Source organism: Suncus etruscus, chromosome 14 (genome assembly GCF_024139225.1).
Source record: "Suncus etruscus isolate mSunEtr1 chromosome 14, mSunEtr1.pri.cur, whole genome shotgun sequence".
NCBI classification, from domain to species: Eukaryota; Metazoa; Chordata; class Mammalia; order Eulipotyphla; family Soricidae; genus Suncus; species Suncus etruscus.
The window spans coordinates 92,817,788-92,830,667 of NC_064861.1; the positions used below are offsets into that span (position 1 = coordinate 92,817,788).

The 12,880-nt window shown below is 53.9% G+C and overlaps 1 protein-coding gene across 1 annotated transcript; it reads right to left on the reverse strand.

Moving 5' to 3' along the window:
* Positions 1-5,710: 5,710 nt before the first annotated feature.
* On the reverse strand, positions 5,711-12,857 carry NOSIP (nitric oxide synthase interacting protein). Its single transcript, XM_049786202.1, has 9 exons — positions 12,815-12,857; positions 9,702-9,849; positions 9,078-9,183; positions 7,868-7,949; positions 6,663-6,813; positions 6,475-6,584; positions 6,153-6,340; positions 5,967-6,075; positions 5,711-5,815 (listed from the first exon to the last, which is right to left on the reverse strand). The coding sequence occupies exons 2-9, from the start codon at positions 9,769-9,771 to the stop codon at positions 5,744-5,746; spliced, it is 888 nt and encodes a 295-aa protein (XP_049642159.1). The 5' UTR covers positions 9,772-9,849; positions 12,815-12,857; the 3' UTR covers positions 5,711-5,743.
* Between the last annotated feature and the right edge of the window lie 23 nt (positions 12,858-12,880).

Consider the following 12,880-nt stretch of genomic DNA (forward strand, 5'->3'; position numbering starts at 1 on the left):
TATTTATTTATTTATTTATTTATTCATTTATTTATTTATTTTTGGTTTTTGGGCCACACCCGGTGGTGCTCAGGGGATACTCCTAGCTGTCTGCTCAGAAATAGCTCCTGGCAGGCACGGGGGACCATATGGGACACTGGGATTCGAACCAACCACCTTTGGTCCTGGATCGGCTGCTTGCAAGGCAAACGCCGCTGTGCTATCTCTCCGGGCCCGTAAATTTTATTTTGTTTTTTGTTTTTGTGTTGAAGTCACACTTGGCGATTGTTGAGGGATCACTCCTGGTAGTGCTCTAGGAACCCTACGGGATGCTGGGGCTCCAAACCAAGTTGGCCACATGCAAGGCAAATGCCTCTCCGGTTGTACTATCTATCCAGCTCCTGTTGTCATTTTTCTGGAAGCATAAAACTACTCTTGAGAGGCCTGAGCAATAGCACAATTGGGAGAGCATTTGCCTTCATCGTGTCTGACCTGGGTTCGAGCCTTGGTTCCCATATGGTTCTCTGAGCATGCCAGGAGCGATTCCTTTTCTTTTTTGGTTTTTGGGCCACACCTGGCAGCGCTCAGAGGTTACTCCTGGCTCTGCGCTCAAAAATCACTCCAGGTGGGCCAAGAGATAACACAACGGTAGAGTGTTTGCCTTGTATGCAGCTGACCCAGTACGGACAGTGGTTTGAATCCTGGTGTCCCATACGGTCCCCCGTGCCTGCCAAGGGCGATTTCTGAGTTCAGAGCCAGGAGTAACCCCTGAGTGCTGACGGGTGTGACCCAAAAACCAAAAGAAATCACTCAGGCAGGCTGGGGGTTCATATGGGATGTCGAAATTGAACCTGTGTTCATCCTGGGTTGGCTGTGCTATTGCTTGGGCCCCAACCAGGAGCAATTTCTGAGCACCGAGCCAGGAGTAACCCAGCGCCAAACAAAAAAGAACTCTTAATCTAACAAGGCTTTCTAACATAGTGTTGATTTCAGGGTTTAGCCTCCCTCTTCATGCTTTTTGTTTCGTTTTCATTTTCATTTTGGATCTGCCATGGCAGTGCTCCAGGCTTACTCCTGGCTCTGCGTCCAGAGATCAATCCTGGATGGCTTAAGGGGGGAACACTCGGGGTGTCCAAGATCAAACCCAGGTCAGCGCCTGCAAGGCAAATGCCCTTTCTTTCTGCTGTATTATAACTCAGGTCACATTTGCTTTTAACTTTTAGTGCTTTTTGTTTTGTTTTGTTTTGGCCACACCTGGTGATGCTCAGGGGTTACTCCTGGCTATGTGCTCAGAAATTGCTCCTGGCTTGGGGGACCATATGGGACGCCGGGAATGGAACCACGGTCTGTCCTAGGCTAGCGCTGGCAAGGCAGAAGCCTGACTGCTCCATGCCACCTCTCCAGCCCATTATTTTTTTGGGGAAACATTTTTTAAAATAATTTTTATTGGGCCCTGAGAGATAGCACAGTGGCGTTTGCCTTGCAAGCAGCCGATCCAGCACCAAAGGTGGTTGGTTCGAATCCTGATGTCCCATATGGTCCCCGTGCCTGCCAGGAGCTATTTCTGAGCAGACAGCCAGGAGTATCCCCTGAGCACTGCCGGGTGTGGCCCAAAAACCAAACCAAAACAAAACAAAAATTTTTTATTGGGCCCGGAGAGATAGCACAGTGGCGTTTGCCTTGCAAGCAGCTGATCCAGGACCAAAGGTAGTTGGTTCAAATCCCGGTGTCCCATATGGTCCCCCATTGCCTGCCTGGAGCTATTTCTGAGCAGACGGCCAGGAGTCACCCCTGAGCACCGCCGGGTGTGGCCCCAAAACAAAACAAAACAAAATTTTATTGTGATCACGCGAATTACAAGTCTTTCACCGTAATATTTAAAGTACACAGTGACCTTGAATCAGGGCTGTTCCCACCACCAGTGTTGTCCTTTCTCCAGCCCTGTTCCCAGCATTCCACTCCTTTGCTCCCCGGACTGCTAGTAGAACTGGTCCCCTCTGTGTATAGCTTGCTGAAGATTGGCTATTGATTCTGTTGTCGTTGACTTTGGGTTTGGTGTTTAAGTCTGATCATTTTTAATTTCTTCTCAATGTTTATATGACTGTTTGATTCTGGTACTATACATTTCCCCCCTCACAATTTATGAGGTAGAACAAGATGATTCAATTTATGTAGTTTTGCTTGAAAAGAAAAAAAAAATGAAAATTAAAAAAGATGGGGCCGGGTAGGTGGCGCTGGAGGTAAGGTGTCTGCCTTGCAAGCGCTAGCCAAGGAAGGACCGCGGTTCGATCCCCCGGTGTCCCATATGGTCCCCCAAGCCAGGGGCGATTTCTGAGCACATAGCCAGGAGTAACCCCTGAGCATCAAACGGGTGTGACCCAAAAACAAAAACAAAAACAAAAACAAAAAAAAAAAGAAAATTAAAAAAGAAAAAAAAAAAAAAAAACAGAATATAAAAACAAAACCAACAACAAAAAAACCCCGGGAGGAGTCTATCTACAGGTTATAAATCTAAATAAATGGTTCTCAGGGTTATCCCGCCAGCGCTCAGGGGACCATATGGGATGCCAGAAAATGAACCGGGTCGATGTATGGAAGGCAACAGCCCTCCCACCGGTAATCACATCCTTCACCCAGAGTTTATCGTGCAGGTAAATTCGAAAATAAGTTAGAAACTTGTAACCCTGTGATCTACTGCCCCCTAGTGGCCAAAGAAGTGGTAGACGAATAACCAATGTGAGGCTATGGTGGGGACACTTATTATTTTAAAGTGATTTTTTGGGCTCTCTCAACCAGTGGCTATTTTTATTTTAGGGGCCACACCCAAGGGTGATCGAGGCTTACTCCTAATCCAGTGCTCAGGGCTTATTCCTGTGCTCAAGGATCACTCCTGGTGGGGCTCAAAGACCACGCCTTACACCGTACCAGCACCCACACGTCTACTCACTGCCGTGGGGGTCACTCCTAGACAGACAGGCCTGACTGTGGGGCTACCCAGGACAGATTTGGGGTATTGCTCTGGGGTCCTGGGGATCAAACACAGAACCACACTCACACCAATGCTTTCTGGCTCCCCAGCCCCTACATATGCATCCCGGGCTTACAGGCCACTTCTAAAAAACTAGGGGGGCTGATGCCATAGCGCAACGGGAGGACACTTGTCTTGAAAATAGCTGACCCAGGGGCGGGAGCGAAAACACAGCGGTAGAACATTTGCCTTGCATGTGACCAACCCAGGACAGCCTGGGTTCGATCCCTGCCATCCCACACGGTCCCCTGAGACTGCCAGGAGCAATTTCTGAGCAAGAGCCTGAGCACTGCCAGGTGTGACCCATAAACCAAAAAAAAGAAGGCTCTATCAGTCTGTGGCCGAGAGAAGGCCTGATCAGGGCTGGAGCGTGTGCCCCATTATGTGGGAGCCCAGGCTCTGAACTCGAGAGATGATTGTGGCCAAAATTGCAACGAGAGTATTCATTCTCCTTCGCTTGCATTTCCACGTTTTCCTTCCTTCCCCTTTAGTATATATGTCACATGCTGTCGATCACCCACCACTGATCATGATACATCCCTCACCCCCTGCTGTGCCAAGGGCCCGGCCCTGTACCCCAGTCAATTGGTGCCACCCCCTCCTGGCTGCTGGGATCAATCTTTGGCTCCAGTTTCATTTGGTTTTCAGGCCACATCTGGCAGGCTCAGGGACAATAAGGGATGCCGGATACTGAACCCGGGCCAGCCCTGTGCCAGGCAAGCTCTCTTCCTGCTGTGCAGTTGCTCAGGCCCAGCTGTGACTAATTTCCGGTGCTGGGGTGGAACCCCGGGCCTCAGCTGACAGACAGCAGGTGGGGGAGGAACACAAGTTCCCGTGGGGGGCAGCCTAGCCCAGGGTGAGGTGCTCACCTGCACGTGGGTAGATACTAGTTGGCTCCCCATCTTGCATGACCCCCCAAAGATTACCAGGAGCGGCCCATGAGTGCCATTGCATATGGCCCAAACCCTGACCCTACCCAAACCCCGTGCCCCTTGCAGCTTTCTGGGCATGCTCTGTGAATTGCTGAACCCCACATCTGGCTCTCGGCTTCAGCCTGGGGTCCCAGGAGATCAAACCAAACTGATGTCACTTCCTATTGGCCATGCTCACCCTAGGTCACCTCGGAAAACTTAAAGCTACACCCACAAACATGCTTCAGGCTGAAGGTCTCAGATAATGCCCGCCCCCACCCCCCCATGGGCCTGAGAAGACTAGAGTAGGACTTTGCACAAATGTAAGTGCATGTTAAATTCCTGGGAGGCTGCACTGGTGACCCCACGAATAAATAAGAGGTGCAGTTCTAGGTGGGGTGTACCACCAGGGTAGAGGGGTTAAGGTCAGATGTCTCAGGGTTTGAGTGATGATATAACAGCTGAGAGATACTTGAAAGCAGTTGAACAGGTTTGATTCTCCGCATCCTACATTGTCCCCTTAACACCGCCAGGAGTGATCTCTGAATGCAGAGCCAGGAGGAACCCCCGAGAACCGCTGGGGTGGCCCCCAAATACAAAAGCTGGGATATCTTGAGGTTTTGGAGAAAACTGAAAGGGCTGAGGGGAGTTGAGGGGACTTAGGAAGAAGGGGATGGTGTAGGGCAGGTGAACAATCTGGGGGTAACAGGGAAGATTGGAAGCTGGTTAAGGGGAGTGTATTGGGGTGCAAATGTAGGAGAGGCTGGTGGGAAGGTTAGAACACACCCAGCAGCACCTGGGTTACTCCAGGTTCTGAGCTCAGGACTCACTCCCGGAGGTGCTCAGGGAACATTATGGGTTACTGTGGATTGAACCTGGGTTGACTGCAAGTAAGGCAAATGCCCTCCCTGCTGAGCTGAATCAGTGACAGCTGGTCCAGTTTTTGGGGACTGGACTAGACCTAAAAATGGTTCACAGGCTCTTGGGGCTCAAGGGACTTTCCTAGAAGTCCCTGGGTGCAGAACAAACGGTAGCTCTGAGGAGTTCCAGGTTACAAGGATGGCATGCCCTCCCCCACTTTTTCCCTCCCCTTGGACACGCAAGAACTGACAGAATATTCGGGGTGCTTTGGGGTGCCGTCTTGGTTCCTTGAGTCTTAGAACTTTACTGACACAACAAAACAAACACCCTCTGAAGGGGCACCCATGGGGGCAAAGGTGGTGCCAGAAAGGGCAGAGCCAGGCCCAGAACAGACACCAGACCTCCTCTGTCCATCTGAGCAATGGAATCTTCTCGTTTTTTCAACTGGCCAGCAATTTGCTTTTGGGGCTGAAGGGCTGTTTCCAAGGCAGCAGCACCACACCCAAGCTCCTGGGAGCCCCGCAAGCCCACAGGCAAGTGGCCCCCAACCTCTGGGTCCTTCCAAGTTGCCTGTGTGCCCCATTCCCTCTTCCTGTTCTCTTTTGGCGGGAGTGGCCCTCCAGTTCTCCAGACTTCATTCCTCACACAGTCAGTCTCATCTGGGCAGAGGTGGGGGGGGCGCCATCCTTCTGGAGCCTTGACTCTGGCATAGCCAGAAAGACGTCCACCCAACAGACAATGGCCACCTGACCCAGGAAACGGGCCCCTCCTGGCTTCCCGGGGCACTGACTTCCCATCACTTGGGCCAACCTCGCCACAGGGCACGCGCCTTCCTTCAGAACCTCTCCTGCTCACTCAGCCTGCTCTTCCTGACCCCAGAGGTGACCCCACTGTGCCCTGGGGTGCCGCAAGGAAGGGCCGCAGCCTGGCCGCGGGGCAGCCAGTTTATTGGTTTTCCCTGGGCTCAGGCCTGCATCACGGGCCGAGACTTCTCCGCCTGCAGCTTCACTCCGGAGCCTGCGAAGCCGGTGCCACCCTGGGGAAGGGAGAGAGGTCCAAGGTGGAGGAGGGAGATGGGCTCCACGGAACCCCCAGCACACCCTCCCTCCCCGGCCAGGAATGTCAGGTGGGGTGTGGACTGGGGAAAGGGGTTCCCCTCGACCCAACCTCGCCATCAACCTACGCACCCGCTGCAGCACAATGATGTCGCGGTCGGTGAGCTTCTCCCCGTTCACTGGGTCCACCATGTCCTTCCGAATCAGCTTGTCCACGCACTCCAGAGTGACCACGGCGCCACTGTGATGGGCAAACAGGGGCCATCAGGATTGTGCTGGGGGGGGTCCCTCCCTGTATCCCCCTTCCCGGGAACTCACGAGGGCCGCAGCACGGCGCAGGGAGTGGCGTTGCTGAGGCTGTCTCGGGTCACGGCGCACACGTAGCGCTCGGAGCGCGTGATAAGCCCCACGCGGTCCAGGGAGGCGTCCAGGGCCGTGAAGCGCACGCTGGTCAGGTCGGACATGCGCAGAGGCTTCCCCGACATGGGGCAGGTCACGATGCGGGACTGCGGGGAAGAAAGACGGAGAGATGGGGGACGGGGGGGTTGGGGGGGGGTGGGGGTGGGGGGGAAGTCAGTGACCCGGGAGGGGAGGGGAAGCTGGGTATGCAGCTAAGAATGGGGACACACGGGGGCCTTACCGGCTTCTCCAGCTTGGTGGCCTTGGCCTCGGGGGTCAGCGATGGGATCCAGAAGCTGGGTAGGGCCTTGTCCTTGTCCTTGTCTTTGCTGGGGCCCGGCTGGGCCTCCTCTGAGGCCGGGAGAAGAGAAGGTTAAGCCCTTGGCCTGCAGCGGCCCCCTGTACCCCACATCCCAGGGCTCCCCCTACCTGGGTCCGGGAGCCGGGGCGTGAAGGGGTTCAGGGGCCGACTCACAATGGCTGCCTCCTTCTCCAGGAAGCCCCGCACCTGGTCCTGGGCTGCTGCCCGCTGCAGCTCCTTCTGCTCCTCGCGCCGGGCACCCCGCTGCTTTTCGTAGGCCTGTGGGCAGAACCAGGTGCGGGGAGCTGTGAACCAGAGTCACAGGGGAACGCAGCCTGCAGGGCACCTTGGCAGGATGCTGTGGGCACACCTGCCTCAGTGCCTTCCTCTGAACCGGGCTGGAGCAGGGGGATCACAGCGGAGGGGGACGAAAGAAGGTCCAGCCCCCAGGCTCCTTACCAGATGTCTACACTGTGTCCAGAGTCCTGCCACCAGCGAGTGTCATTGGTGCTTGGGCCTGCTGGGCCAGCAGCTGACCCCAATCTACTCCCCAGCACCACAAATGGTATGCCGGGTCTCACCAGGAGCCCCTGATCACAGGAACCACATAGCACCACAGGGCATGAAACTTCCTCCTCCCCAACCCTCTCCCAGAAAAAAAAAAGTAGCTACTGTGAGCTTGGACCATGACATGAGACCTCCCCTAGACTGGGGCTGCCATCAAGTGAGGGGGAGAGACTTGTTTCACTGACCCTGCAGAGCCCCCACCAGCCCCTCATTGTGCCAAATGCTGAGCATAAGACCTTGGGGGGCATTTTTTGCTCTTTCTTTTTCTTTTTTTTTTTTTTGTGGTTTTTGGGTCACACCCGGCAGTGCTCAGGGTTTATTCCTGGCTCCAGGCTCAGAAATTGCTCCTGGCAGGCACGGGGGGACCATATGGGACGCCGGGATTCGAACCGATGATCTCCTGCATGAAAAGCAAACGCCTTACCTCCATGCTATCTCTCCGGCCCCTCTTTCATTTGTTTTTTTGGGCCACACCTGGTTATTCCCAGGAGTTATTCCCAGCTTGGGGAACCCTATGGGATGCTGGGGATCAAACCTGGAATGCCCAGGTATAAGACAGAGGCTCTCCCTGCTGTGTTATTGCTCCGGCCTGTTCTTTTTTGGGTGGGTTTGTTTTGTTCCCCACCTCTACTCTACTCTAGCAGTGCTCAGGAATCATTCCTTGGCATGTGGCATTGAGGATGGGAACTGGGAAGGTATGTGTAAGGAAGTGGCCTGCCTAGCCTGTGCTATCTCTGAGGCCCAGACACCCCCCACCCCAAGGCACCTTCATCTGCCGGGCAATCTCCTTCTTCTGGCGCAGGATGTACTCGAGGATGGCCTCCCGCTCGTACAGAAAGCCATCGGGGCTGCAGAGGGGACAAGACACAGTCTCCTCAACTGTGGGTCCCCACGAAACACCAGTCTCCACGGTGGGAAGAGCAAGCGCCCGCCTCTCCCAAACAGCTCATAACTGTGTGACTCTCCTGCCGAGGCACGGAGCCTAGGGGCGGCAGGATGGCCGAACTGGCAGAACAGGAGCCCCCAGACCAGTCCCGAGTTCCCATACTGACCTCCCCACAGCACTGCCAGAAATGACCCACCAGAACAAGAAGAGCTAGCGTCCAGAAAGATAGCATAACATTTGCCTTGCACGTGGGCAACCCAGGTTCGATCCCCGGCATCCCACAGGGTCACCTGAGCACTACCAGGAGTGATTCCTGACCGCAGAGCCAGGAGTAACCTCTGAGCATGGCCAGGTGTGACCCATAACCAACAACATAAAACAGGGCCAGACTGATAGCACAGGGGTGAGGGCACTTGCCTTGGCATGCAGCTGACCCAAGTTTCATCAATCCTTGGCACCCCATCTGGACCCCCAGCATTGACAGAAACAAACCCCACAAAAATAAATAAAAGTGGGCCCGGAGAGATAGCACAGCGGCGTTTGCCTTGCAAGCAGCCGATCCAGGACCAAAGGTGGTTGGTTCGAATTCCGGTGTCCCATATGGTCCCCCGTGCCTGCCAGGAGCTATTTCTGAGCAGACAGCCAGGAGTAACCCCTGAGTTTTTGGGTGTGACCCAAAAACCAAAAATAAATAAATAATTAAATAAATAAAATAAAAGAGACCCCAAGCTCCAAGCTGTGTGTAGGCCGTAACACTGGGTGTGAACCCCCAGAACACAAAACAAGAGGCCAGAGATCTCAATAGCTTGCACATAAGAGGCCTGGATTTACTGTCCCAAGCACTGCTGGGAGTGACCCCAAGCACAGCTCCTGGAATAGCCCAAGTATTACCAGGTAAAAGTCCCCCCCAAACCCCCCAAGTGAGGGACAAAAGAATAGAATGTTTAATGTACAGAATCTATACAAGTCCATTCCCAGGTTCACGAACAGGAACGTTGCAGCTTAGCCTGGGGGAAAGCCAAGAACAAAACCCCCCAAATTCCCCCGTGCACACAATCACTGCATTCCCCCCCTTCCGGGCCCCACTCACGTGACCACAGGGTCGTGGCAGGGCTGCAGGGAGAGGCAACAGCAGTCAAAGTCCTTGACAGCATCACGGCTCAGCCGAATGTTCTGGGTCCCGTAGCCCGAGGCCGCTGGGGACAGCACAGGGTGGGGGAGAGGTGAAGGGACAGGGGAAGGATGCAGGGACAGGGGGGGGGAGAAGACCCAGATATGGGGTGTTCAGGGGGGCAGGGGCAGGTGAGAGCTGCAGGGCTGAGGACATCATGGCCAAGAAGAGGTGACTCCTTGGAGGACAGTGAAGCACCTCCTTTTTTTTTTTTTTTTTTTGGGCCACACCCGTTGGATGCTCAGGGGTTACTCCTGGCTAAGCGCTCAGAAATTGCCCCTGGCTTGGGGGGACCATATGGGACGCCGGGGGATCGAACCTCGGTCCTTTCTTGGCTAGCGCTTGCAAGGCAGACGCCTTACCTCTAGCGCCACCTCACGGGCCCTGTGAAGCACCCTCCTTGCTGTGCTACCACACAGGCCTACTCATGCCAAATCCTCTCTGGGCCTCAGTTTCCCGCTTAGGACATGGTCACTGACAGCATGACTCGATGGTATCTGTATGCATCTGATGGGGAAAGCGAGCCAGGGCAGATGGGGGTACCTGTGTCCTTCTTTTTCTCGTGATAGGTGTAGACGGCTCCGGCTGTGCAGTTCTTGCCGTGGCGCGTCATCCTGGGGACAGGAATGAGGGCAGAGGGTCAAGGCAGCTTCAAGCTTGAGGGGAGCCTCGAGTTTGACCACCTGCTTTCCCGGCAGCACAGACTTACTTGCATGCAACTGAGACAACCCTCCTCTCCCATAGAAACCTGCTTTGGAGGGGCAAAGCCACAGCACAGTGGGGAGGGTGTTTGCCTTGCATGCGGCCAACTTGGGATTGATCTCTGGCATTCCATAGGGTCCCAGAGCACTGCCCAGAGTGGTTTCTGAGCGCAGAGACAGGAGTAAGCCCTAAGCACTACTGGGTATGTCCCCTCAACAAAATCAAACAAAACCCTCCAAAAATCTTCTAGGGCCAGAGGTCTAGCTCAAGCGCTGAGCATGTGTTTTAGGAAAACTGAGGTTCCAGAACCCAGAGCAAACACAAAGCTGCCCACTCTGATCCCCAAAGCCTCGCAAAAGCCCAAACCCAGCGAAACAGTCACAGGCAGCAGCTGAGGAGCAGATGGCTGAGTGTCTGCCTGTGTGTCCAAGACACGAGTTCCACTGTCACCTCTCTGAGTTCTGGGCACAGAGCCCTGAAGATCCAGAGTCAGCTTTCCTCTTCAAAAAACATCTCATTCGGGGCCGGAGTGATAGCACAGGGGTAGGGCATTTGCCTTGCATGCAGCTGACCCGGGTTCAATCCCCGGCATCCCATAGGGTCCCACGAGCCTGCCAGGAGTAAATTCTGAGCAAAGAGGGGCCGGGCGGTGGTGCAAGAGGTAAGGTGCCTGCCTTGCCTGCGCTAGCCTTGGACGGACCACAGTTCGATCCCCCGGCGTCCCATATGGTCCCCCAAGCCAGGAGCAACTTCTGAGCGCATAGCCAGGAGTAACCCCTGAGCGTCAACGGGTGTGGCCCAAAAAACAAAAAAACAAACAAAAAAAATTCTGAGCAAAGAGCCAGGAGTAATCCCTGAGTACAGCCAGGTGTGACCCCCCCCCCAAAAAAGCCAAACAAACAAAAAATAGCCAAAGCATCTCATTCAAACAGGCACCAGAGAGCAAAGGGCATTTTCCAGGGTTCGAGTCCCTGGCAAAACAGCATCCCAAGTATTTCTGGTATGACCTTAAACACAACATACAAAGCATTCTATTTTCTTGTTTTCCTTTATTTATTTTTTTTTTGTTTTTGGGCCACACCTGGTGGTGCTCAGGGGTTACTCCTGGCTCTGTGTTCATAATTCACTCCTGGAAGGCATGGGGGAGCATATGAGATGCTGTTACTCGAACTACTGCCCTATCACTGTGCTATCTCTCCAGCCCAGGATTTTTATTTTTATTTTGGTGTTTTGGACCACTCCCAAGGATGCTCAGGGATTACTCCTGGCTCCCCATATTATGAGAAAGTGAAAACATACAGATTTAAAGACAGGTTTAAGTAAAAGAACAGCATAAGAATCCTCATTCACCCCGATTTGCCAACTATTAATATGTTTGCCATACTGATTGGGGGCACACACATATATTCAAATATATAAAACTGGGGCAAGGAGAGATAGCATGGAGGTAAGGCGTTTGCCTTTCATGCAGGAGGTCATCGGTCAAATCCTGGCATCCCATATGGTCCCCCGTGCCTGCCAGGAGCAATTTCTGAGCCTGGAGCCAGGAATAACCCCTGAGCACTGCCGGGTGTGACCCCAAAACCACAAAAAATAAATAAAACTAATCTGGGGCTGGATTAGCTGGGGATAGCACAGCGGTAGGACATTGGCTTTGCACTTATTTGACTGGGTTCGATCCCAGCATCCCATATGGTCCCCCGGGCCTGTCAGGAGTAACTTCTGAGTGCAGAGCCAGGAAGAGCCCCTTAGTGCTGCTGGGTGTGGCCCCAAAACCAAAATAAATAAATGAAACAAAAATAAAACTAATTTTATCCACCATGACTCCCCCCCCCCCACTTCTATTTGTTTGGTGTCCTCATCTGCTGTACTCAGGTCAGGGACTGCTCCTGCCTTTAAGTTCAGGAGACCATGTGGGATACCAGGAATCCGAGTGCAAGACAAGGGCTCTCCTTGCTGTACTATCTCTCCAGCCTCACATAGCTTAATTAGGACATGATCTCAGGACAGACGAAGATCCAGAGATTTGGAGCCCAAAGACCCAAAGCAAAGATTTATGGGGGCCAAGAGAGTGGGGTGGGAGGGAGAGCAAGCCAGAGCACACAGATGAAAAGGCGCTTGCTTTACATGCAACCGACTCAAGGACTGATCCCTGAACACAGAGATCCCTGAACACAGTAAAGGAGTAAGCCCCTAACACTGCCAGATGTGGCTCAAACCAACCAAAATAAATAAATGGAGGGCCTGAGAAATAGCATGCAAAAGGACGGTGGTTCAAATCCTGGCATCCCATAGGGTCCCCCGCGCCAGCCAGCAGCGATTTCTGAGCGTAGAGCCAGGAGAGCTGAAGGGTGGGACCCCCCCAAAAAAAACCCTAAATAAATAAATAGAGAGGTGCAGGAAAATTGAAGCAAAGAGGGGGATTCCTTTGTCTTCAATTCCCAGTTTATTTTTTTATTTTTTATTTTTGCTTTTTGGGCCACAGTCGGTGATGCTCAGGGGTTCCTCCTGGCTCTGTGCTCAGAAATCACTCCCTGGCTTGGGGGGACCATATGGGAAGCCGGGGATCGAACCCAGGTCTGTCCTGGGTCAGCCACATGCAAGGCAAATGCCCTACTGCTCCGACTCCCACTCTTAAGAGCCCCCCCCGCCCAGAGTCTTACTCTCCCTAGTCCAGGAACCCCCCGCTCATCCCACCCCAAAGCCACCAGCCCTGGGCGCAACATCCGGGAATCCCCGGGGAAGCGCCATCTTGGAAGCCCGGAGCATGCTGGGAAATGTAGTCCAAACCCCAACCGGGGCGACGGGGCCCGGCCGCTTCCTGATGGACGGGCGATGGGGAATTCGCAAGCCTATGCGAATGGGGTCTTTCAGGACCCCCATGACTGTCGCCGGCGGCAGGACGGTCCCATCAACACCCCCCGTCCCCTCCTGGGCCTACAGCCTGGGACTCACCTCACGAACGGCTCCTCCTTGTTCCTCCTCGGCTCCTTCCACAATCACCCGGGTGCCGGAAGCGC

Excerpts from the sequence above, each read along its gene's own strand:
- NOSIP (XM_049786202.1), bottom strand. The coding sequence starts at position 9,771 with ATGACGCGCCACGGCAAGAACTGCACAGCCGGAGCCGTCTACACCTAT. Across the intron at positions 6,814-7,867 it reads AGATTGCCCGGCAGATGAAG|GCCTACGAAAAGCAGCGGGG; the intron begins GTGCCTTGGGGT and ends TTCTGCCCACAG. Across the intron at positions 6,341-6,474 it reads CCACCAAGCTGGAGAAGCCG|TCCCGCATCGTGACCTGCCC; the intron begins GTAAGGCCCCCG and ends TCTTCCCCGCAG.